The sequence below is a fragment of the Cryptomeria japonica genome, chromosome 6, assembly GCF_030272615.1.
Source record: "Cryptomeria japonica chromosome 6, Sugi_1.0, whole genome shotgun sequence".
Lineage (NCBI taxonomy): Eukaryota > Viridiplantae > Streptophyta > Pinopsida > Cupressales > Cupressaceae > Cryptomeria > Cryptomeria japonica.
This window is the reverse complement of record NC_081410.1, coordinates 13,458,012-13,485,636: the sequence shown is the minus strand read 5'-3', so window position 1 is coordinate 13,485,636 and position 27,625 is coordinate 13,458,012. Positions and strand designations below refer to the sequence as shown.

General features: G+C 37.5%; 1 protein-coding gene across 1 annotated transcript in view; it reads right to left on the bottom strand.

The window, feature by feature from the left end:
* LOC131069824 (armadillo repeat-containing protein LFR) overlaps positions 1–27,625 on the bottom strand; it is an 82,011-nt gene that overhangs the window by 13,859 nt on the left and 40,527 nt on the right. The window contains exon 4 of the mRNA XM_058005395.2: positions 17,690–17,940. Coding sequence (XP_057861378.2) covers positions 17,690–17,940 — 251 coding nt within the window. The remainder of the gene's footprint in view (positions 1–17,689; positions 17,941–27,625) is intronic.

Sequence of the window (27,625 nt, the reverse complement as noted above, 5' to 3'; positions counted from 1 at the left end):
AGTTCAACGCGGATAGAACCAGACACGTAACAACGTAGCAAAATTCTGGTTGAAGGTTCCTCAAAGCGGTGGTTCCAGGTTACCCAAGAATCCTAATAAGAATCACATGTTGCCTCACATTCATGATGTTATGCTTTTGTTGCACCGGGCCAAAGGGTCTGCTGAAGCTTACAGCTTCGACGACTGGATTTATTGCTACGTGCAGCTGGTTTTGGAAGGGAAGCAATATCTTGATTGGGTTGAATTGATTGCTGATTCAATGAGAGAACAACTGAGTATGGCTAAACAGTTCAAACAAAACTTCTTTATGTCTTCGTATCTCTTGTATTGTTTGGCGTGTGTTAAGGAGTTAGTTGGTATACCAAAACAACTCACTGAGGAGGATGTTCCCGTGTATGAGTTCTATCCCATGCTACAAAAGGATAAGGCCTTGCAGGATTTCAGAAGGGTGCACAATGCTTTTCTGGGCGACTTGTGCCATGAATTGAAGAATATGAAAGCCAAAAGGATCTTCGAGGATGCGCAGACATTGATAAAGAGGTTTGGCAGTTTCTATATCCAGTTTCCACACTTCTGTTACATAAGGATAGGCGGTTTTGAAGAGGAGCCTTTCAAGCTCCCTCATTTTTGTTCAGATTACTTTATTCTGGCGAAGATATGTAGGCAGCTGACTTCTATAATAAAAAAGGCACAACCCAAGGATAAATGGGAGGGTCATTTTCCCATCCAATTGGGCGTGTTGTCCTGCAGTTCAATGTCCGACGCTTTGAGTATTGGAGCAGATCTTAGGAATTTCAACTTTTCCTTGTATCTTGAAAGGAAAGGTTTTGATAATAAGGGTTTTTCCCGAAGTCTTGGTCTAATGCCATACCTCCCAATGCCACAATTGGAAGACTTCTGGGAAGACTGTAGCGATGAGCTCGAGGTTTTCAAAAAGGAAAATATGAGGATGGTGTTAGAACAAGTTGTTTCATTACAGGTAAAGTTGGACACTAAGGGGCTCGAAGAGGACTATCTAGAGCTATTCGAATCAGGATACTTAGCCCGCGCAGAAATTGAAATGCCTCCAATTGACTGGGACGAGGAAGAGAAAGATGATATACAGTTAAGGACCAAAGGAGTTTTGGAAAGGACTGCAGCATGGGTTGCCAGGAAGAAAGCAGCGAAATTAGGCGTTAAGTCTAATTCTGCGAGAAGTAATGAGGTCCCTCTACGTTCACCAAAGCATCTTTCTAACAATGCTTCTATGCCTGTTCATGCAGGTAAAGATAACAAGCCGCCTCAGCTTAGACATAGGTCTAATTCAGCTTTGGATTTCTGTACTCCTCGGCATACCCGGTCCCGAAGTGCCGCTCAAAGAAAGATGGATCAAGCAAAGGATACAGGGGTGAAAGATACGATTCTTGATGCTCAAATATTTGAAGTTGAAGACTTGGATAGCAATGTCGCTAATGCCCTGGATTCTCATACGGTGACCGTGGCTATGACACCACCTTCCAAAGCGATCGAAGGAACAACCAGTTCCAGTGCAACTCCTAAGTGGTTGACCACTTCGGTGAACAGAAAGCGGAATTTTTTTCCCGTGACTATTCCAATTCAAAAAAGGGTTGTTAAGTACACAAAGAAGAGCCCTAAGCCGAAAAGGTTCAAAATTGCCGCCCGCCTAGACAATGATGAAGGAACTGGAAAATGGGTCGCTGAAATCACCTCATACAAACCCAAGGATGAAAACAAGGAAGCTAGCCCTGATGATTTTGAGATCACGAAGGTGGAACTGGGAAATATGAGTAGAGACTTGGAGAATCATTTCTTGCAGGTATCGGCAAAGAAAATGCTCACCAGATCGGAGAAAGATGGGCGGGAAAAGAAAGAGCTAAAGCGACACATATGTTCTTGCCCAGTTCATCAACAGTATTGGTTGCTTTGGGGCACTCCCAATATCTCATGCTACAGAGAACTTCAACCCAACTTCGCCAGAAAATAAAAAGTTAATGAGTCAAGTTCAACGGGCCAAGAGCATTGCAGAAGCCGTGGAGAAATGGATTGAGGGAATAATCAAGGACGGGGAGGAGTATATCACCGACTCCCAGAAGTTATGTGACGAGATACAGAGTCTTATCGCCGAAGTTCAAAATCAGCTTATGCAGTGGGAGAAAGAGGAACACAAGTGGCAGAATATCTTACCTTTGTTCGCCAAAATAGAAGAATATGGAGTTACCAGGTTTCTGACGGAACACTCAATCAAACTGGTAGTGGATGAATGTCAGCTCTTTGTGCTGAAGAAAACCATAATGTGGCGGGTGCTTACCTTCAAGTCTGTGATCTCCGACGCTAAGACCTCTGTTTATGAGCTCCAGGATCTCCAGTGCAGTATAGTTAATGATAACAAGGTGGTTAACCCTGACCATGATTGGCAATTGGGAATTTGCGGGTTGAACACACAGGATGCAATCAGGGCTTTCCGGATAAACATGGAGAAAATCAAAGCCAAGGGTAATTTCACTCCGGAAGATATAACAAGGGTGGGTAGGATTGAGTCCATGACCGTCATTGGAAATGATCAACTGCCGAAGCATGCTGAAAAGATGGTGAAGCACCGGTGGAATAAGGAGGCGGCGAAGGCAAAGCTCAATGCGATGAAGGTTCCGAACCAATCTATTATTTAGGAACTCACAACCGCCCATGACGCCCGCAAAAGCGGAGAGGATGATGATGATGGGAAAGCGACATAATGCATTGATCCAGGCCCGATTTCCTTTATTTTTGTAATTTCTCATGTTTATGCAAAGACTTCGGGACATCTGTCCCAAAAAATACATCTCGTTGGTTTCATAACTGTTTTGGGGGAGGTCGAGTTTTCAAGGAGACCTCCCCTGCTCTAAAAACTATAAATTAAGAAAAGATAGATAGAATAGGGGTGAGATTTGGTGACAAATTTTAGGTTAGTTTTTGTTTTTTCCTTTGTTTTTGTAAGGTTTTTGTTTTGTAAAAGGAAGAATCAGACTTTTAAATCTGGAATGGAAAAGGATTTATAGATGTATTATCGTTCGTGCCTTTGTCGCATAAGAATATATATATACAAAGAACATACCGTTTTTGGGAGAAAGAAAATCTATGGGTTTTGAATCTGTGTAGACACATATCTTTGCATATGCTTATCTAATCAAATAACAGTAATGACCTTTCTATTGCAGAAAATTATTATTTTTCTGGTACTCCTTCCTTTGAGTGTTTGTTTTCGTTTAGAAAAGATTCGTGTTTGAGAACAGATTCGGTTTCTCTTATCTGTTCGTTCCTTATTGAAATTGTGGAAATAGTGTTCTGAACTTTGATTCAGTTACTTTCATCTCTTGTATTGAAAAGATTGGAAAGATTGTTTTTCTCAGAAATGTGTGAAATATTGGCCTCTCATCCAAGAATGAAGTAGGCAGCCTTACATGCTTTCAGGTTAAAAGCTACTGCTCAAATTAAATTAATTAAACTATTCCTTGAATAATTGAAATAGGGAGCTATACCTATGGAAAATTCAGAGGGAAGTGGTTTATACAACACTTACACAACTGTTTAGTGGAACACTTGTCTTTAAAAGAAGGCGACAGAGTTTAAAATTGATCATTTTAAGAAAGGACAAATCTGTTCACTAACACAAGGCCAACACCAAAATCAATATCAAAACCAAGGTTATCATAGGCCAACTAGAACATGGAATACCCGTCCTAACAATGGTGGAGTTCCTACTCCATTAGATAACCTACCAACACCGGAAAATAGGCCGACAGACAAGGTATTTCTAGCAAAGGCTGCTCTATTCAATTGGTGCAGGCTACATAACACCAACCAACACTCAGAGCTGCAGTGTGATGAATTTCAAGTGGCAGCTAATATATTTCAGCAGGAGGTTGAAAACACAGTATCCCTATCAATGCTTCCTCCTACTGGATTTGAGATAGTTCTGTCACCTAGGTACGACACAACCCTGAATCTGGAAACCTACATTCCACCCTTCTTCCCTAATTAGGACAAAAATTAAGTGGCAGACCCAAATCAGGCCCCAGATGTAAACGCTTTCCAGTAGTACCAGCGTGACAACCGAGGGTATTATAACAATAACAATTTGAATAGCAATAGTGGCCCATACACCACTTCCACGCCTCCGAAGGATATTCAAGTTCCCCCAGACCAGAACGCGAATAATAAACCAGGTTATCCCAGGGCACCACAACAGTACGCAAGCCAAAGTCAGCCACAAAAAGCGCATCCTTCCCCTAAGGCACCTCTTTTCCCAAACCAACTAACTGCTGTTGCAAACCAAAGCCCAAATGCTAAACCCTCTCAAGTAGAGCAGCCTTCTAGTAATGCAGAAGTTATTAGGCTAGGCCAATTGGTGGCAGATGAATCCAGGAAGGTCAAAATCATTTTGTCCCTTGCTGAACTAATGAGGGTTTCTTAGGTCAGAGATACGGTCTTGGGCAGCCTTAGAGAGTCATTGCTGGCTCAATCCAAGGGAGGCGATGAGAACCCGAGACAAAGAGCTCCACCAGAACAACCTCTAAAAGTCAACAACGAAGTAAGAGAAAGAGGACCAACAAATCCTAGAGGTGCAACAGTTAATTACGTTGCACAAGCGGAATCCTCGGTTGATCAGTCCATGGGAACTGGTTTTGGAGTGCATGCGCGAGGAAGAGCTCAGGATATTTCAGTAATGAACAATGATATAGTCCCAATAGAATCCACTATCAATTTGTTCATGGAAAAGTTGGAACCCCCACCTTTCTTACTGACACTTAGAATCTTTGGCAAAAATCTACACAATTGTCTAATAGATTCAAGAGCTTCAGCTAATGTTATGCCTTTGTCTGTATGCACTGCTTTAGGCCTAACCCCCACCAAGACTAACCAGAAAGTGACACAATTAGATAAATTTGAGGTAAATGTGGTGGGCGAGTTAAATAATATCCATATGCAGCCGACGACAAATCTGCGCATCCAAATGTACATTGATATCCAAGTAGTGGACACTCCAAGAGCATATGGTATGTTACTTAGCCAAGACTAGACCCGCGTCCTTAATGGCTGGCTGCATTCAAGCTTTACCCATATGTGGCTGCCATGGAGAGGAGTAGCAAACCAAATCCGAATTGAGTTTGAACCCAGGCTTAAGCTAATGATTACTGAGTATAACCAGACCAGTGAGACTCTGTTTTTGGAGTCTGATATGGGAACTTATAGAATTGACATAAGCTCAACAAATGAAGTTTTGTTGGTTCAATGTTCGAATCCAGTTCTGAATCTGGAAGGAATTGTAGAGGATCATGATGATGTGACATCATCACCAAACGAAAATGAGCTATTTAGCAGCTTCAAAGACTTTTTTTGCAAATGCGCAGAACAAATACAGCACTTGAAATGCAGAATTTTCATTGAAGACCTACTTCTACCCAACTGGTGTAGGGTCCACATTGTCCATTCTGAAATAATGTGTTCATTATGCAAGGCAGCATTAAACCAAGTACGCAAGAAACACCCGGATGTGTTAAGGACCCATACATTTAGTCAAGAAGATACTGCTTTGCTCGTAGTTCCTCGAAAGGAAGTCCCTAAATCAGAAAAGGATGAAATGCAAAACCTAGAGACTCAGACCTGCAGGGTAGCAGACCCAAATCAAACTTGGACATTAAGATTTGATGGTTTAAAATCCAAGTGAGTAGCCGGCGAAGGAATAGAATTAATAAGCCCTACTGGCGAAACTTATTTGGCTGCCTATAGACTGCAATTTCATTGCACTAACATAGTAGAGTATGAATCTTTGGTTCATGGACTGTTGTTGGTCATTAAAAAGGGAGCTTGGATATTGCATTGTTTTGGGGATTTAGAGGTAGTGGTCAGACAAGTTAGAAAGCAATACACATGTCATGATAAAGGACTCAATGGCTATCGCAACCGTGAGTGGGATATAATGGAAAGTTTTGATGCTTTCAACATCAAAGCTATTCTCCAGTCACAAAATCAGGTCGTTGATTCATTGGCACAACCTGCGAGCTCATTGGAACCCCTATCAATGCAGAGTTTAAAAAAATTCACGGTTGAGTTGACATCAGTCCCATCCATTCCGGACAATGTCACTAATTTCCAAGTGTTGAATGACGACAGGCACATCATCGACTTCATCACGAGCTCAGATGTGTTTGCAGCACAAATTATTGATGAGGAATAACTTCAAGAAGTCAAGATCAGCTCAAGTCTCTTAAGGGAGGTAATTCCGGAGGAGGCATCAGTGATAAGATCAACGTTGGCACGAAAGAAAATCAAAAGAATGTGCTGATTGGGAAGGTATGCACATCTCAAGAAAGAGATGGAATCCTCAAAAATATGAAGGAATTCCCAAATATCATTGCTTGGGGGTATGAGGACCTTAAAACTTATGACACTTCAGTCATAACGCATACTATACCACTAAGGCCAGATTCAAAACCATTTAGGCAAAGGCAGCGACCAGTAAATGCCCTCTTAGAGCCTCTGATCTATCAAGAAGTAAAAAAGTTGCTGGCTGCTCGCATTATTTTTCCAGTGAGACATTCTACCTGGGTAGCCAATCTGGTTCCAGTAAGGAAAAAGAGCGGTGAAATCCGACCATGCGTAGACTTCCGCAATTTGAACAGAGCATCAGAAAAGGATAACTACCCACTACCTTCGTTGGATGAGGTCTTGCAGATGGTCAATGGGTCCCAAATGATGTCATTTCTGGACAAATATTCCGGGTACAACCAAGTAATGGTTGAGTACGAAGATCGACTGAAGACTGCATTCACCACCAAGTGGGGAGTGTTTGCTTATAGAAGAATGCCTTTTGGTTTGATCAACACAGGGGCAACATTTCAACGTGCCATGGACATCGCCTTCAAGGACCCGGCGAGCAGGTGCATAATCATTTATATGGATGATCTAATAGTGTTCTCCAAAAGAAATCACATCATGCCAATAATAACTAAGCATGAGACTGCCTACCATATGTTCAAAGCACTCGAAAGTGCATTTGAGATAAACAATGCAAGTAGAACCCTGGCTCTAAAAAGGGAAATAAATCATATAAGTATGAACAAAGGAGAGTCAATCAATGCATACTTTATGCGGATATCAGCCCTAAGGGATGAACTGGCAACGCTTGGATATGAGATCCGGAGCAAAGAGCTAACGCTCATTGCTCTAGATGGGTTGCCTAGTACATGGGAGACATTCATCCAAGGCATTAGTGCAAGAGCTAAATATCCAAAATTTGATAGGCTAAGAGCAGATTGTCTTCAAAAGGAGTCAAGGCTAAATAAGAAGGGGATCAAACAAAAGAACATAGATGAAGATCTCCATGTTCTAAATACCAACTCCAACAAGAAAAACAAGAAGAAACATTTCAAGAAGAGAAAGAACCGACATGAGAAAAGGTCATCTAAAAGAGACAACTCTCACATTCAGTGCTTTAGGTGTGAAAAATATGGACACTATGCAGCAAGATGTCCGGATAGAATCAAACAACAAGCTACATTTGCAAAAGTTAAAAGGGAAGAATATGACTCCGAGAAGCATGTATTCTACTCTGCCCTCTCCAGTTAAGTATCCAATAAAACTAACATTTAGATCATTGACAGTGGGTCTTCAAGACACATCACTGGGTATAGAGAATTATTGGATTCCATGGTAGAAGAAACTGATGAGGAAGTAACTATTAGTGATGACTACACATCCAGTGAAAGGCATCGATACCTGCACCATTAAGCTAAAGACAGGCATGTCTCTTCAACTCACTGGAGTTCTATTCGTTCCTGGCATCAAGAGGAACTTAATCTCCATATCTGCACTTGAAGATGACAGGTACAGAATAACATTCATGAATGGTAAAGTCCTAGTATGGCCACAAACCTCTTCCATCAAGGCAACTACAACCCTAGGACATAGAAAAGGCTATTTATACGAGGTATGTACTGAATCTAACCTAGCCCTACTTCATGAGATTACAGATTCAAATGAAATTTGGCATAGAAGATTAGGTCATTTAAACTTTTGTGCTTTATGTTCAATGGAAAAATTAGTAATTGGTTTGCCTAAGTTAGAACAATACCATTCTAGTACATGTAAGGGGTGTGCCCTAAGCAAAAATACTAAGAGTTCCTTTCAGAATAGTTCTAGAAAAACAAGCAATGTTTTAGAGCTAGTTCACTTTGACCTATGTCGGCCAATGTCTGTACCATCATTAGGGGGGTTCCTTTACTATGTAATATTCATTGATGACTTCTCCAAGAAGACCTGGATCTATTTTCTTAAACATAAAGAATCAGAAGAGATTCTCAAGAGATTTAAGGAATTCAAATCTCTCTCTGAAAACTCTTCCGAAAAGAAAATAAAAACCTTAAGGACTGATAATGGGAGGGAATACACACCTCAGACATTTTTAGAGAATTTTGTAAAGATGCTGGGATTAAGAGGGAGTTCACTATCCCCTACAACCCCCAACAAAATGGGGTTGATGAGAGAAAAAATAGAACCATTGTAGAGGCAGCCAAAGCCATGCTTCTTGATCAAAACTTAGAAACTCATGTTTGGGCAGAAGCCTCCAACATTGTTGTATACATACAAAATAGATGCCCTCACTCCCACATTGAAGATAAAACTCCTGAAGAAGTTTTCACAGGTATAAAACTTGATATCACTCACTTTAGGATATTTGGATGCCCTGTTTATATTCATATACCTAAAGAGAAAAGAACAAAACTAGAACCTTCTGGAAGAAAAGGGATCTTTGTTGGGTATAGTGAAACTTCTAAAGCCTATAGGGTATTTGTACCTGGACATAGTAATATTGAACTTAGGAGAGATGTAATATTTGAAGAAGACATAGCCTTCAAAAGGGCTAGATACTCTATTGAGTCAGAAACTTATGCTCCATCTTCAGACCTAGAAAAGGATCTTGTTCCCGAGGTTCAAAGGGAGTATTCAAAAGAGAATGAGAATGAAGTTCAGATTCCACACCAAGAAAACCCTAAGAAAAGACCACTATGGGTTCACAAAACAGTGGAAGATGCAAGGAACTTTGTAGCTCCTTCAGGGACTTTTAGAGAAAGTAAGAGGCCCCGAAGATTTACTAGCTATGTAGCCTTAACGAATGATCTCTCCAAATTAGAACCTTCTAATGTATCAGAAGCACTTAAACATCAAGTATGGAAAGATGCCATGTCAGAGGAATATCAATCCATCTTAAACAATGATGTTTGGGAAATTGTTCCTAGACCAAAAGGAAAATCTGTTGTTTCATCCAAGTGGCTATTCAAAATCAAACATGTCGCAGATGGTAGCATAGAGAAACATGAAGCCAGATTTGTAGCCAGAGGGTTCTCACAAAAAGAGGGAATAGACTGTGATGAGACTTTCGCTCCAATTGCTAGATACACCTCAGTCAGAGCAGTACTAGCCATTGTAGCAGCCAAAGAATGGAAAGTCCATCAGATGGATGTAAAGACTACTTTCCTGAATGGGAAAATTGAGGAGGAAGTCTACTTAGAGCAGCCAGAAGGGTTTGAGATCCACAATGCAGAATCACATGTGTGCAGATTAAAGAAAGCCCTATATGGACTGAAACAAGCCCCCAGGGCCTGGTATGAAAGAATTGACAGCTACCTCATGGGATTGGGATTCTCAAAGAATGATGCAGATCCAAATTTATACTTCAAACGAATCAAAGCTGATATGTTGATATTGATCTTGTATGTTGATGATCTTTTGATTACAGGAGAAGATACCTTATTGATCAATGTAAGAAAGACCTTGAGAAGGAGTTTGATATGAAGGATTTAGGCGTTCTACATTACTTCCTTGGATTGGAAGTTTGGCAAAACTCTGACAATATTGTGCTTAATCAAGGGAAGCACACCTTAGACATATTGAAGAGATTTGGCATGATGAACTGCAGACCCATGACTTCTCCCATGGAAACTAATCTTCACAAACTGAAGGAGGTAGCAACAGATTCCCCATTGGTAGATCCTACGCTCTACACACAAATGATTGGATCATTAATGTATCTAGTCAATACTAGACCTGATATTTGTTATCCAATAAATGCCTTGAGTCAATTCATGTGTGAACCTAAGGATATTCATCTTATGGCAGTAAAACATATAATGAGATACCTTCAAGGCACTCTCAACTATGGACTCAAGTATGAGAATATTGATTTGAATCTTCATGGGTTCATTGATTCAGATTGGGCTGGAAGTGTGACTGACAAGAAAAGCACCTCATGGTGCTGCTTCAGCTTGGGTTCAGCTATGATATCTTGGATTAGCAGGAAATAGTCTTCAGTAGCTCAGAGCTCTACAAAGGCTGAATATATCACAGCTTCCATGGCTGCACGAGAAGTTGTATGTCTACAAAAGCTACTTGTGGGATTATTCGGAGAACCAATGAAGCCTACTATAATTCATTGTGACAATCAGAGTTGTATAAAACTCTCCGTGAACCCTGTATTTCATGATAGATCCAAACATATTGAGATCCCTTATCACTATGTGAGAGATATGGTGGATAGGAATGTGATTCAGTTACAGTATATCAGTACAGGAGACCAGACAACAGACATACTAACCAAACCTCTAGCCAGAGTGAAAGTTGAACACTTCAGAAAAGGTCTTGGTATGATTGAGTTATAATCAGTTTTGTAATTTGTACTAATATATGAGATGTTTAATGTGTAAACTTCTTTTGTCGTGTTATGACTTTATGGGCTCCACCCCCTGTGTACAATTGTAAAAGGTGACGATCTTTTAGAATATGAACACTTGTATTAAACATTATGAGGTGACGATCTTGTAATGTTGATATCATGTTGACTTGATATCACTTTGACTCATGGATATAAGGGAATTCAACATTCTCAAGTATTTTATATCCAAGGTATCGCGTGTTATGTGATACTGATATCAAGTGTTATGTGATATCTATATCACGAGATGATGTGATATATTCTTGTGTCACTCATTACGTGATGCATCATGTCACGAGCATATGTGATATGATCCTTTGTATTATGTAGTCGTGTAATACATTTTATTATGAGAAATATGATGCTTATTTTTCATAGGTCTCTAGTTATCTTCCCTAGCTAAGAGGGAGTGTTGAAACTTAGTAGCTTCGGTAAGATAAATGATTGAATGAGAGACTTCATTTATCTCCCATTCAATCATCTACCTTATCGATATAACTACAATATAAATGTAGACCTCATGATTAAATAAATGAACTTGTTATAATCATCTTATATGCATAATCGATCATATTACTCATGCTGTGATCAGACCAGACTTATAACTATCATAGCTATCAAATGATAGCATTGATTGATGCTATCATATGATAGCTATAATAGTTATCATCCTAATCGCACATTAATACCGATCGGCTATTTGACGATTATATTTGACATAACCCGATCATTTATCTGATGATTATATTTGACTTAACCCGATCATTTATCGGATGACTATATTACTTGACATGCCCCGATTATTAATCGGTTTAACATGTTAAATGACGTGACCAATAGTTATCGGTATAACACATGTTAATATGGTAATCTTAAGTGAAGCAGTGCCTATGCACCGATCAAGACATGTCTTGATCGGGCATATCAAAAGACATGACCGGTCAAGGCATGCCTTGATCGGTGAGCATAGACTATAAGTATATGTCAATGAAGTGTTGTAGATGCATCGATATATATTTTGTTATCTTCAGCAACCTGTGACATAAGGAACAGAAAATATCAGTGAAAGAATACTAATAATATATATAACTTCAGACTTGAACATAAATTTGAATATCATTTACAAAAAGCTTAGGAAACACTTCTCCATCAAATACTTTACTGATGCCAAATGATATCCTTCATAGTGTTGAAGATGTCCACATCAACTTCATTGTGCTAGGAAGGTTATAGTCTTTAGCTCAAGCATGATTTTGAACATGTCAACACTTAAGATAAGTTCATCCACATTGTATGCAGAAAGTGTCATCCTCTTAAGCAATATGATGAATTATAAATGACAGTCAAACAGTTCCACCGACGCAAGGATTGACCAGTGCAAGACTATACCAATGATTTCCATGACTAGCTAACATGCCTAGGCACCAGTGACAAGAAACAAAATAAGGTGCTAATGTACATCAATGGTATTTGCCCTTATATTCATGCCAAGATTAAAAAAAATCCCAACAATAGATTTGGCAAGCTTACCTCCAAGACCGGAGAAGGCAAAGATGAAGCAGAAACTCCTCTTCATCTAGCATCATTTGCTAGAATCAACTCGCACCCGGTAGAGCAAATTCTCTAGCGCCAAAGATAAAGTCACTACAAATGTTTCTTATTCTATATTACTTTTTTGCTTACACTAAAAATGGGTTTAAAATATAAATATTAAAGATGCCAACACTTTTTGTATTTCCAAAGCAAGAAGAGTTACCTAGGTCCTAAATGATCATTATGGAGATGAATATGAGAATATAGAAGAACGGGATGATGGAAGTGGAGGAAAAAGAGTAGGGTAGTCAAACTGAAAGCTTAGTTAGTGGTGCTTTGCTTTCTGACTGCGCATCAAAGATGTTGGGCCATTCAAGAAGACAAATCTTTTGCAGCAGTTTATCATACCTATTGAATCAATCACATGACCATAACTATTAAATCAAACAAGGCATGTAATTCAGGGTGAAACAGCATTGGAAGTGAAATATTTGCAGCTTTGAATGTGTAATATCCCCATTTTGAAATAGGATTTAATAATAAATAATAATAATAAATTCAAACATAAAATAATAAAAATATAACATAAGATTTGTGACCCTCTTAAAAATGAGATATAAGAGGGAGAAGAGATCATTTGAAATGGGACAAGGAGGAGGGAAGAAATGAAGGAAGCATGTGAATTAAGGAAGGATTAATGGAAGAAGAAAGGAATGGGAATAGATAAGGAAGTGACTCTTCCAAAGGGTAAGAACTATGAAGGGTTGTACTATTTCAAAGGGTGGAAATTGTGATAGGTTGTGTCACTTGCCAAAGGAAAAGGCATGATGAAGAGATGTGACCTCTCCCTCACGTGGGAAGATATAAAAGGAAGAAGGTTCATTTGAGGAAGAGAGGGAAGGGAGATCAATTTGGAGAGTAATATATTATTCTCAAAGGCAGCAATGAAAAGTGGTGACTCAACTGTTATGAAAGGTGGTGCCTCAATTCCTATGAAAGGTGGTGACTCTTCCCCCAATAAAGTATAAAGGAGAGATCATTCCAAGCATTCAAAGCATTCAAGGATCACTCATTCACTCATCAATCATCTAAACAACAATCACTTAGTCATCACTCACCAATACCTCAAATCATCCAATCAAAGGAATTCATTGAATCAATCAATCAATTATACAAATATCATCGAATCAGACAGATTAGATTGAATATTAATAACTAATATACAGCAGTTGCATTCAATATTATAGTTTGGTATGTGTTTTCTGTACATGCCATAGTAAATACTACACACACACACACACACACACACACACACACACACACACACACACACACACACACACACAAATATATATATACATACATATATATATATATATATATACTATCAATTAACCATACATTGCTGTTTATGACTGCTTATATAGCATAGTAAATATTATTTGTTTATGCTCACAACTGATTAATGATTAGATGTTGCTTATGTCTGATTATTATATGTAAAACACATGCATAATACTGGACTTCTTTATATGTTCCGAATGATTATTAAAGCCAGCCATGGTAGAGGAAATGAGGGATTACAAGAGGGGTACAGTGATGGGGTACTCTTCTAGGTACGCCACCTCATGGTGGTGACGAAACAGTCCCATGAGGCCAATGGAGTACAAAGGGTAATGCCATTGGGCTTAGAAGAGATGAGCTTCTTGGGCACCCTGTTGTGAATGCATCTTATCCCTCTATTGTGGTGAATTAACACACCCAAGGAGTTCAATCATAGGAAATGGGAAATGGATGGCAAGATGAGGGAGAACGGGCATAGGACACCTCACTAGGTACACCACCTCATATGGATGGCACGGGCCACATGAGGCCAAAAGGGATGGTATATCCGCTCTTGGGCCTAGGGTAGAGGATCTCTAAGACACCCTATAGAGTCACCTTACCCTAGCTTCCCTACGGTTGAATTCCATCAACAAATTAGGTATATCATATGATTAAGTTAATGTTCCTCTATTCCTTTTCTTGTTTTACTTGAAAATTGTGATCTTAGGGCAAAAACTAGGGCATTTACAAAAGGGGACATTACAAAATGGAAGGGAAGCAATACTAGAGTTATTGCACACATTCTTTATATATCTGGTAAAGAGGTTGCTCTTTGTAATAGATTCATGCTTGAGAAGAGAGCTGAAATGACTAGGATTTATAATGCAGACAATTCCACACCATCTACAAGTGGCCCTTGCTCTCCAGACTTTTAGGCATATTTGTACAACACCTGAAATTCTAACTTTAGAGGTGAATATTGTGGAATGTAGGTTCAGCTTCAAACCCAGTTCACATTTGTTTAATGTGCAGGCTTCAGAGGAGGCAGTTAATACCATTGGAAAATTCCTACTTTTCCTCCCATTTCACGTTGCCTGATCTTATTTCAAGGTTACTTTCACCGAAGCATGCAAAGCAGGTCAATCTTATGTGCCTCCTATCAAAGCCAAATCAAGAACTGTCATTGAAAAATTATTCCAAATTTAATTTATTGATAGAGGGGATGCAGATCACAAGGGTGCTCAATGATCATTGATAGGTGGACAGGCTTTAGACAGCAGTTAGTATTATAGACTATAGTCAATGGCACTTATTTTCTTAGAGTTTTTGATTATTCTGAAAAGCACAAGGACACCTAATTTCAGTTCCAAAATTAATAAGATGTTGAAAAGTTTGACCCTTCTAATGTCATGTATCTGATTAGAAATGCAGCCAGAATGTGCCGCCAAGATTGGTTGTGGTCATGTTGCAGGAGCCAGATGAGTCCTTGACATTATTTTCCAACAAAGAGGAGCAATCTATGACATTATTATCATCAGATGATGACTCATATTATTGAGTTTGTTTCTCTGTCCAGCTAAGAATTTACATTTTGGTATTTAATTTTGACTTCCAGCCTGCACTTTGTAACTCAAACTTCATACTTGTAATCAATAACATTGGATGGATAAGTGGATCGATGCATTATCAACATAACTTCAGCCCTTTGTATTTGTCGTTAATGTTAATCATTTGACATTAAAATTTTATGTGACAAAGTCACAACCAAAGTTGGAACATGGTACCATTATCTTTTAAAATTTCTGCCTTTTTTTTTATTCTTTGTAATTTAATTTTCAGATATAAGTTTCATAAATATTTTTAGAAGTTCCCCAGCTCTCCCGAAAATCCCGGAATTTTTTTGTCATGCCTGACACTTGTTGAAACTCTGGTTATCACCCAAAAACTGATGAGAATACAGAGATTGTGAGCGAAATATATCTTCAAGGTCACACTTCTGAGTACTAAAATTGATGGGTAACTTAGCTGAATTTCGGTATAACAGCACATGATCATGTAACCATAGGGGTGCCTCCATTTTGAGCTTTCTATGAACATGAGACCCCAAAAATGATTACTCGGATTAAATGAGAATTCTAAATATACTCAGTAAATAAGAAATAGAATTCTAAATATACTCAGTAAAGTCAGTGTTTGAAGATAATGAGCAGGTTAGAATTGAATTCAAAATTCTAAATATACTTGGAGAAGTCAATATTTGAAGATAATGAGCAGGTTAAGATTGAATTGAAAAGGTGTCTATCTAAAAGCAGCAAAGGAAAAAATCAAATAGCATTCTAACAAGAAAAGTTTAAAGAAGCTTTTCAATCAACAACATGGTTTTCATCAAGATGCAAACCTACAAACATACACAATTAGTTTGAATTATCAATTGGAACCAAGATCCACAATGTTTTTCATCTCTCAAGATTAATGAAGATAGCAGAACTGTCTTTTAAATAGAAGTTATCATGGATGAAAGGGAAAAGAAATTTCGCACCAGAAAATACCTCATGAAATGTATGTGATTGCCTATAAATGAGGTTTCTTGCGAATCACATCAAGTGCCTGAGTTTCAAGATGGAGCTTTTTACAAAAAAAATTATGACAACCAATGTTTATCAAACCAGTGAGTTGTCCTCTCTCCCACCAAACAAAGCAGCTAGATTTTAACAAATTATGCAGGCTGCAATAGTCAAAAAGCTGAAAGTGTCTAGCTCTACCCTGTTGAAGATCGACAGCGTCAGTCATCACTTCCAGCCTAGGAAGATGAATATGTAAGTAGCCTAATCGACCTAATCGGCTAAGAGGGAGTGTTGATGCTATGATCGGATTCCTTCAGGCCGACATGGACAGCTTAAAGGCTGTGATAATATAATTATTGTGATATAATAATTATATTGATAATTATTGATAATATAGTAATATAATTATTATATTTTTATTGGGATAATATTGTGATAATATAATTATATTATATTTATTGTGAATATAATATTTGTGATAATATAAATATAAATATATTATAATATAATAATATTATATAATAATATAATAAAATCATTTGAATTAATTAATTGGGCCAAGAGTGGTGATCCTTGGTGAAGGGGCAACACCTATATATCACATCTTCCCCTGCGTAGTAATAATAAAAAAGTATACTGTAATACACATAAAACAACATACCCATCAGATAAATTTGTGAGCTTTAAATAAGTTATCGATACTGGAATCAGACAATGCAGATAATTTTCTTTGAGATCAAATAAATTGACAAAATTAAAAAAGTTTTGAATTAAGGTAGAATAAAGCTGTCAGCTTCACTGTATCCATAAAATGCTGTTGTCCATAAAGATCTACCTGTGTTACGAGAGAGGACAGATTCAAGTGAGAAAAAAAAATAGTTGGATAGGGATAAACAAAATGAATGAAAAGGTCATGCATCCTATTATAGAAAAGTTCAACAGCATAGATATATCTTTGGGACATAAAGTCTTGGTGGTTCTTCCAGCAAAATAGTCAGATTATCAGCAAGGCAGCTTGAGATTGGAGGCTTATTTTGTCATGTCAGTTTCCCCACTTAGCTTCTTGTGAGGAGAATTGCTGGACAACTTGATATTTACCGACTATCCATATTCTATTTTTCCTCACAATGTATTTCTACTGTGTTACTCCCCTCCATAGCTAAAGTTCTACATTAACATGCAGTAAGTTTCAAGACAGCTGAATACATCTGTCATATTGTTCCTATCCAGCACAAGTACAGAAAATATCAGATCTACGGGTCATGTTTGTTACTGAGGTGCAATCTTTCACTAACAGGAGGTTTCTAACAAGAAAATTACATTATCACAGAAGCTAGATTACAGAAAATTCTTAACAGTTCTAAGAAAAAAGTCATAATGACAGACATAATCCCAAACACTTAAATTTTTTATTGTTTTTTATGTTTAAAGTCAAAGACAGTAACATTCATCTCAAAAGTTGAAACATATAAGTTTCTCACATGCAAGAAATTGCCCTTTGCATTTCAACATTTCTTACCAGTGTCACGGTCTTCCATGCATTGAATTACAGTTTCAAGACAGTGGCGATGTTGAGCCATTACTGTCTCATTTTCTGGCATAAAAGAAAAATTGCGTATAACATTTGAAGCAGCAACAGCACATTGCTGCCTCTCTGCACGGCCCTCCTCATCTAGGTTAAACAATCCCTCTTCATCATACCACCAATCTGAACCCCTGCTTTCATTACCATCTCCTGTATTCTCTGAAGTCACAGCATCAGGTCCTAGCCTGTCAAGCCCATCCAACAACCCATTTTTGTAGAAATTCAGTAGCTGCTAAATGAAGACAACATCAATGAGTTTTATTTCTACATCATGACATATTGGTAGAGAACCCATGTTCATGTTCAGTATCAAAGCTTCTGAGAAATGACTATCAGATTTATTTTTTCAGAAAGAAAATAATTGTAAATCAGAAGCTCGAAAGCCAAGCATTTAATTATTCCAGTTTCTCTTTAAAATTATAAAAGCACTGAACTTTAAATACAATTCATTTTTATGTCATAGCTAATGAATTGTTAGTAACTTAGTTCAAATACTTCCTAGAATAAAGCATCCCATAACATAATTCTAGCACAAATCAATATACTCTGCGACCCTAATTTCCATTCACATAGCCAAAGGACATTGAAGTGCTTTGTGGTGGGGTGGATGTAGTATAATCAGGATATAATTTTTGCAATATCCAGATTACAAACAAATGCCAAAGCTCTATTGGACAATACTTCTATGCAGATTATGCAAAAGTGCTTTACCAAAAGAATATCTTCAAACATCAAAACCATTTATTGCATATCTTTGCCAACATACACCCAAATCTCAAGTTAAAAATCCCAAGTTTGTGATGTCCCCTCCTTGATTGTTATTTATAACCTAAAAGAAGCAATTATTATTTATTAATTAATATAATATTTATCAACTAATGATTATGTGAAAATATTAAATATTTACTTTTTAATTAATATTTATCAATAATAATTTAAAGAGTAGTCATCACTACTTCCAATGTACCACTAAATTAAGTAATGCCTACTGATTAATGAAAAGGGGATGAATCATCATCGGTTCAGGTTCTAATTATGATGACACGATGATGACTCCATCGTCAGCAATATAAGATGTTGATGCCATTAGTCAATACCATTAATAGACACGAAGTTGGTATCAATTATCTATGAGAACATACATCTGGCTGAAGAGATCGACTGAGCCACAATTACAAAGGAGATCAACTAAAACGATGATTATTGATGAAGCACAGATAGATGGCAAAGATATTATGTACTCTTCTCGTATCTGTATGATCAAATAAATAGAGGAACATACGATAAGGGAAGGAATAATGTAGGCAGTATTCACAAGGAAGTCGGTATGTATAACATCGACCAATAGTGACTGAACAGCAAAAACGACATGTAATAACCAAATATCGTAGTTACATGGAAAAAGGATAGTTGCTATACTCGGCAGTTAAACTATGGAACGCATTTACTACAGAAACTGCTTATTAGAAAGACTACACATCTAGGATGCGTCAAGTCAACAAACACATATGTAGATGAATCTGTCAGAGGATTTTATCAAAGGGAGTGATACATAGTGTTTGCTTGTTGGTTGTATCTCAATAATACGAAAGTACGGGAAGTTATCGATCTATATAAAGACGGCGAATATTAGTGACTAGTCAATGACGCATCGTTACTATAAAGCTACTTATCAGTGGACCATTACTTAATTAGTTATCCAATTATAATATGGAAAGGTGCTATTAGCATACAATAAGAAGCATTAATGAATAGAGTATACACACATCTTTTGTTTTGCAAGATATAAGTAGGCCCTCAATCTTTCTCAGTCGAGGGTCATCAAAAAACCTTTTATCTCTTATTCATACCCTTCATTGGATTTGTTCATAAAGCAACAACCCCTTGGCATAATACAGTTGCATTCATATAAGGTTCTACATATTATCAAGATAATCTTAGTCTTTTATCTAAGTATATAGGCTTAACAACCTTGTAAATATCCAATTGCCATATCTGAGTTAGCAGTAATATTGTCATCAAATATATAATATAACATCCATAAGTGGTATAATAGATTGTCATTCGTAGTGCTAAGACAGACTCTACCATTGATTTCGTAAGTTAATTGTTCCTATTTCCTAAGTGTTAACTTGTGGGGACATTACAAACTTAAAAGTGGAATAAGACAAACAACAATGGACTTCTAAATATTTTACCACCATTCCTTAAATTATATACTGTCCTCTGCACAACCACGTGAAAATTAAAGCATCCCCATATAGATTTAAAAATAATAATTGTGATAGGAGTCAAAAAGACACAACTTGTAGTTGATGATCAGAGAAAATTTAGTGAAATAAGAGCTACAACATTTTATCGGATGGATGTAGATGGATGCTGGAAGCAGGGCACTCATTGACTTTTTAGCGGCTTTGAATGGTACACTAATGTTGTTGAAGTTCGTAGATGCCTCACACACAATCAAGAATGCTAAGCCTTTTACACTATGTTGGAGAAGGTGATCTAGGAGTTGGGGTGGAGCATGTCGTCCAAATTATTCCAAACAACACAAAAGCATATATAGCCACGAGGAGAATTATTAAAGAGAAGCATCCCATCATCTGTTGGAGCCCTTGAGCTACCCATTGCTTGAGGACACTGGGAAGATTAAATGGATCAAAAGTATGGTTGAAAACACTACACAAATTACCAAGCTTATCTACAACCATACTTGGGTTCTTAATTTGATGAGAGCGCAAAAGGCAAGAAGCTTGTGCGATTGTGGGTGACATGATTTGCCACCAACTTCCTCACTTGGCAGAGTATTGTAGCCTCAATTCCTTCAATCAATCAAAAGTTTGTGAGCAATGCCTAGATGAACTCTACATATTCCAAAAAATAAAGGGGGAGAAGGCTATGAAGATTGTTTTCGATGAGATATTCATAAAAAATATTGAGATACTCGAAGTAAAAATTACAAACATAAGTTTGTTTTTTTTAGTTTTTGTTTCTAATTTTCTAGTTATATAAATTTTATTTTCCAATTTTTTAGATGGCAAAACCTTTGGTTAAGGCTCTAGATTTGGTAGATGGGGATGACATCTCAATGGTTTATCTCTATGAGGTCATGGGTAATGAGGCCATTCTGCATTATTATGATGGTAAAAAAAGAAAAGGTCCTTCAATTTAGTGTAACATTGATCGTAAATGGACAAATCAACTCTACCAACCAATACATGCCTTGGCATATTACTTGAACCAAAAAAATTCTCTAACACATTTAAGGCTGATGAGGAAATAATGGAAAGCCTTATTTCATGTATAGAAAAGTTGCCAATAGATGAAGACATTAGGGACAAAATTTTGGATGAGTAGGAAATCTACAAGCGTGCAAACGGGAGGCTCTTTTCTTCACCTCAAGCCAAGTTTAAAAAATCAGTCTAATTTTTTAGCTGAACAGCAGAAACTTGAAATTTGTAACTTTTAAACTTTTACTTTAATATTCCCCTTTTTTGAAATGTTTTATATGTAGATTTGTGGAGGGACATTTATCAGGCTACCACACAAAATCTTCATAGGCTAGCTATCTATGTTCTGTCCCAACCGTATAGCACATATGGGTCTGAGCACAAGTGGAGCCTATTTAGGAGCATTCACACTAAGAAGAGAATAAGGTTGACCCAAGAATGCCTCGATAACCTTGACTTTGTCCAGTACAAACTACAACCTATTCCTTCCAAACAAAAAGTGGAGGGTCCTCCTCTTTCACATGATTTTGTCGACTTGGATGCAATCAGTCCATTTGCTAATTGGACTACCAAAGAAGTAGCTATCATGTTCGCTAATGGAGATCTTGTTAAATTAGATAAACAATTAATGGTAGCAGAGGCATTGATGAAAGACATATTTAAGCCTGACATCATTCACTTCTCATGATGATTCTAATATGCCTTCTGGTTTAAAGCTCAAAAGTACTAAGCGGAAAAGAGGATGTAGATTGCATTTGGCTGTTTTTTACATGTGTTGACAATTATACAATCATTATTATAGTTTTATAATAATACTATATATTATTTGACTTTGAAATTTCAAAATTTGAGTATTTAAATGTCATTTAAAATGTAGTTGGCAACTCTGACTCAGCAAAAACTCAGCAGACCGAACATTTGTCACTCGGGAAAATCTCGGCAAAAAAATCAAATTTTAAACATTGCTTAAATTTCTTTAGAATTACATTTTTAAAAATTCAATGATAAAATGTATCCAGTGGATCTATAAATGAGTACAAAAGTGTTTTCTATCATAATTGATTAGTTTTTGAATACAAATTGAGTACAAAATCACATCATCATGCGAAATCCTGATATAATAGATGGCTAACAACTATTACGAACTTATGATAATTGCCTTTGAAAATCATCATCACAATAAATAGCTAATAACTATTACAAATTACAACATTCTACATCTTCCTCTTCCCTAATCTAGTGAAAACTTGGGAAGAGGTTGAGGTTCTGATCCTTGAAGTCTGCTGCAGCTCCACGCTCAACATAGAAGGTAGTGCTTGTGGCTCTAGTTCAACCTCCATCCTACTAGTAAATGGCAATGACTCCTCTACCTTATAATCTCATCCAAGCCTATAGTTATAATAGCCTAACCAAGAAATTTGTCCCAAGTTTGCAATAATTCTGATTTTAGCTTGTTGGCATTTCATCAAACATTTGGCATACAACTCATTACCATGAGTTTTCTAATTTGCAATTACTTGGAAGAGTATATCTAAGCTTTTAGAACAACATTTGACCATGCTTTCATTTAATCATTCATAAGAAGTGTTGTGCCATCATATCAACAGTTGCTTTTCATATTTGGAAATTAGACACAAGCAATACAAACACTCAAGAGGCTGTTCTAAATTCACTAAGTACAAGAGAATATCTAAGCTTTTAGAACAAAATTTCACCATGCATTCATTTCATCATTCATAAAAAGTGTTGTGACATCATATCAACAGTTGCCTTTCATATTTGGAAATTAGAAACAAGCAATACAAACACTCAATAGGCTGTTCTAAATTCACCAAGTACAAGAAAATATTTACAATAAATTTCTAACATTTGAAGAACAGATACCAAAATTTAATGAGTTGTTACAGCCTGCCGCCCACATTCCAAGTATTAAAGTCCCTCCATACTCAACATTACTCCATTACAAGCCACCTATAGCAATCCAAGGACCTGCGCCAGCAATAGAAGTGGTTTACTAAGGCCCCACGTCACCTACAGCATAAGAATCAACCGGCACTATGGTCTCCAATACTCCATGAACCTCTCCAATACTCCATGAACCAACCCCAACATGCACATCTAGCAGAGAAAGACTGAACACCTAGCACAGAGTCTTCACATAGTCCTGAACTCACTCCCAAAAGCTATACCTGTCTGACTAGATGGACCGCAACCAGCAAAAACACAATACCACGCCTCAAAACATATTCAATCACCCTCCAGAAAGAAAAATAACAAGTCAACTCCTTTAGTTGGAATATTGTCATTGATGTCAAAGGACAGCAATTAAGATGATTATTAGGAGCAGAGATAAAGGAATGAAATTAATTTCTTGTTTGGGTTTCTAAGAGGGACTACCTCCTTGGGCAAAGAAATTAAAACAAAAATTATGCATCATGCCTCTTGGCTAACCCTCCCTAGGTTTGGGCGCCCTTTCTTGGGCATGCAATGTTTATAATAAAATATATTTCATGTTCTCTGGGTGGACCTTGTGGATTTGAGCACCCAGTTTTGAAGGGAAATAAAAACTGTGAATTAAATAAATCGTTTTGCTGCTGGCCAACCTATTTTGAGGAGATGTATCTTTTGGTGAAGAGGTGTATTGGTGGATATTAATAAGGAGTCATTTGAGGACTTTTGTATCAAGCAATTCATTGAATATTCTTCAATTCAAAGCAGACTTTACAGCAGATCTAAGAAGCAGATCTGAGTAGCCATTATTGAAGATTATTAAAGACCTAAGAGCAGAGCATTTCAGACCTCATGGGCAGAAATTATTGAAGAATATGAGCAGTTTCTAAAGCGAATTTTTGCAGACCTAAAGGAAAAACTGTAGCAGACCTAAGTGCAAATCTTCAAGGGCGAATTATTGCAGATTTGAGGACATTTTATGCAGACCTATGAGCAGAAATGGGAAGGGTTTCAGATCTGATTGGAGAAGGTTCAACATTCATCATTTCATTCTTTTGGAGGTTGATGCCTCATTTTCAAAGAGATTGGTGTCTCTAAATGAGTTGGTGCTCAGTTGTACGGATTGGTGTCTCCAGTGGATTGATGCCTATGAAATCATCTAAAGGAGATTGGTGTCTTGTGGGTTGGCACCTATGAAACTTTTAAGAAGTTTTCAATACAAAAGCAATATTTTACCATGGTTTCTCCCGCAAGGGTTTCCACATAAATCGTGTGTTCTTTTGTTTATACTTGCTAGATCTTGCATTTGTGGTTAATCATGCTTTGAAGTATTGCTATTGCATCTAATCAAGTTTTGAAAAGTAAAAGTTTGTTGATATACTAATTCCCCCCCTCCCCCTCTCAGTATATTCATGTGCTCTTCACTTTAATCACTTTAGGGCAGCAAAAATTTCTCATGTGGTGGTGGCCAGCTTTGCTAGGAATTCTACTTCCCACTACAAACTTCTCCTTGGATTGGCAGTTCCTTATTACTTCATGGCAACTGGTTAGTGCAATTTTATATGCCTCACACAAAGTTTCAAGGCACCAAAGTTTGGATGTCTCCTACAAAATAAGTTACAATTGATTAACATCCTTCAATATATCCACATAATCACCAAAGATTGTTATGAAGAGTGTTGATTTCTCCTTATGGTCATATTGTTGACTTTGTGGTCAGCACCTCCTTGGGGACTCGTGACATGGCTTAATCGCCTCCCATGGGTCAAGTTAAATTGGCATTTGTATCGGGCGTTGATAGTTTCGATCTTTTGGCACAACAACAAACAATTCCAACAATTGGTATCAGAGCCTTGGGTCACGGGTTCGAGTCTCTCTTCAGTGTGTGTTGAAGGCTCAGTTGGTGTTGAGGGGCACATTGTTGACTTGGTGGTCAGTACCTCCTTGGGGACTCGTGACATGGCTTAACCGCATCCTGTGGGTCAGGTTAAATCTGGCATTTGTCTCGGGAATTGATAGTTCAAGCTTTTGGCACAATGACAAACAATTCCAACACATATGTCTCCTTTCAAGTCTCACGACACTAATAAAATATTTGATCAGCTCCATTAATATTGTTGAATGCGATTTGAGCATTAAGTGGAGTGACCAAATAAGCATTTCTCTTTTTGTTTTATTAATTTATTTCAATCCACATATAAAATTCATTCCCATGATTATTCCAAGTCTAACGGCCAACAAGAAACAAAAAGGCCAATGGTTTCCCTTTATATCTCGCGATTGGAATTATGCAATATCTAGGCTACACATCACCTCTCCAATCAAACATCTGTTGATCAAAAGAGACAAATGTGTGCTGATGTGGCAGCAGCTCCCAATCTCAAAACACAAACTCAGATTTAATTTGTCTTTCCTAATATCCCAAGGCCACAATGGATCTATTTAAACCTTTTCGATAACCTAAATGCTATACCATACCTTTACACATTCCTCTCTACATTAATCAACATTCTTTAAGTATATTCATGAATCTCATAGTTGCAAATAAAAAAATCAAGTACTTGAACAAACTTTCAATTTTGAAATCTTCAAACTAATTACATTCGGCACCGAAGGTGATCCCTAAATGGAATCACTTGCCACAAAACAAGGGTTTTCATCCCCATTTTCAAACCTTTAGGTCACTTTCAATCCTTGGATGGAACCACCATGATGAAGGTAGAGGGTTTTCGTTCTCAACTTCTAAAAACCGTTGGGGTTTTTGTCCCACTGAGAGAAATTTGGCCACAGGAACAAATATCGTAAAGAGAAATTATTAATCTTCTTAATGAATTCACTTTCTTCTCCTCAACCTCCTTTTAAAAGTCAAGCAGAACTTTCCAAAATTTATATTTATAGAATCACCTTTTAAATACAATAAACTTTTACCTCCCTTAAAGTGACTTTATAATATTTAACTTTTGTTTTAGGCCTCACTAAAGTCACTTCATAAAATATTCAACTTAAAACATTAATAATTAAATTATTTTCTCTTCGGAAGCATGGGCCAAAGCAAAGGGACATTACAATAGCTCCTATTGCATGCCTTCCAAAATCGGGAATCTCATACGTAGTGTTGCACAAAGACAAAGCCATTGAAGTGTTTTTGAGTTTACTTATTCATATTCTCCATTTGGATGGCCTCAAACAAGCTCCAATTGCACTCATAGTTGGATTCACTACAAAGTTGGCACAAATTGCGAAGGGATAAGCTTTGAAGATTTGAGGTATTTGCGCCCCAATCTAACCACCAAGAATCTACAAAACAGGATATAAAGAGTTAGTAAGCATACCACATTTTATTAAATTAAGTAATTAACAATAGTTGTAACTTTGAAATTTGTAACTTATAAGATGCATGTGATGTAAAGACTCCAAGTTTGGTTACCTAGTGACGAAGCAATTCTTCTTAAGGTAACTAGTCCCAAAGAAAAGAGCTCATCCCTACCAATCCTATAATTGTGCAATTCTTGAACAATGAGGTTTGAAACCTCAACCTAGGGTGTCATCCTCTCAAAGCATGTCATGATGCCCTCCATAGCTGCTCCATTAAGATTTGAGAACCCATCTGAAAAGAAAACACCAAGGTGGTTAAAGCACCCTATTGCATGAATGGGTTGGTGGAGTTGATTGTTCAACATCCAATCAATGATCTCCCAAATGGGATCAAATTTAAGATTGTCCCATCTTGTAATATTTTTGAGTGGATATTTTGGCCTTATCCATGGCCTCATAAATGTACCCCATTGGATTTTGATCCCAATCTACCAAACGGAGAACTCTAACCAAGGGTTCCAACACTTATAGTTCACAAATACAAAAAAAAATCAAAGTTACAAATTTATAATGAAACACAAATTGAAAATATTATATTCAATTTGAATTTTAAATTGGATTTTTGAGGTTACGTTGACAACCTTTGTAGCTCTTTATGCATGTAATATCAAAAATCATAACCTATGCAACTCAACGCAACAAATGGCACCTTCCACCACGTCATCGGAGGTCGAGTGTCGCCATCTTTGCCCTTTTGTGCATCGGAATCGTCGCATCAGCTTAAAACCGAAGTTTCACCAACTTTGTCGACCTATCACTTTCGGGACTCTAGCGCGGCGTGGAGACGTTCGCGCAGCACACTAGCGTCCTGTGAATTTGACAATACGCAGGTGGCCATTTCAGCATTACGCCTGCACCCAGAAGGAATCATAACGCCTCTGCATGCAACCACAAACGTCGCTTGTTCGTCTAGAGCCTATATCTCTCCGGTTTGAATGGCATTTTGAGATCACTTCTTGCAAGTTGGAGCTCTTGGCGGTCTTCTAGAGCGATAATCACAAATTTTTCAACATTCTACAGTCCACCATTGTTGCAAGCCTTCAAGCAACTCATAGCGCCTTCTCCACGAATCTTCGAAGGGGAGTCACCTTGCCTTTTCCTTGATTCGTTGCATATTTACGTCCATTTATTTCGAATCTATTATCATTTTTATATTATCTTTATCACAATATCTTTCCCCGTGGCTTTATTTGGGTTGTTCGTGGAGGTGGTAACACCAAAAACGGGGGTCTGACTTAGGCAAACTCCAAAATACAACCCCCAACATTTTCTCTCTTGTTTGTGTGTAGGTGAATAATCGTAGAAGAATGGTCAA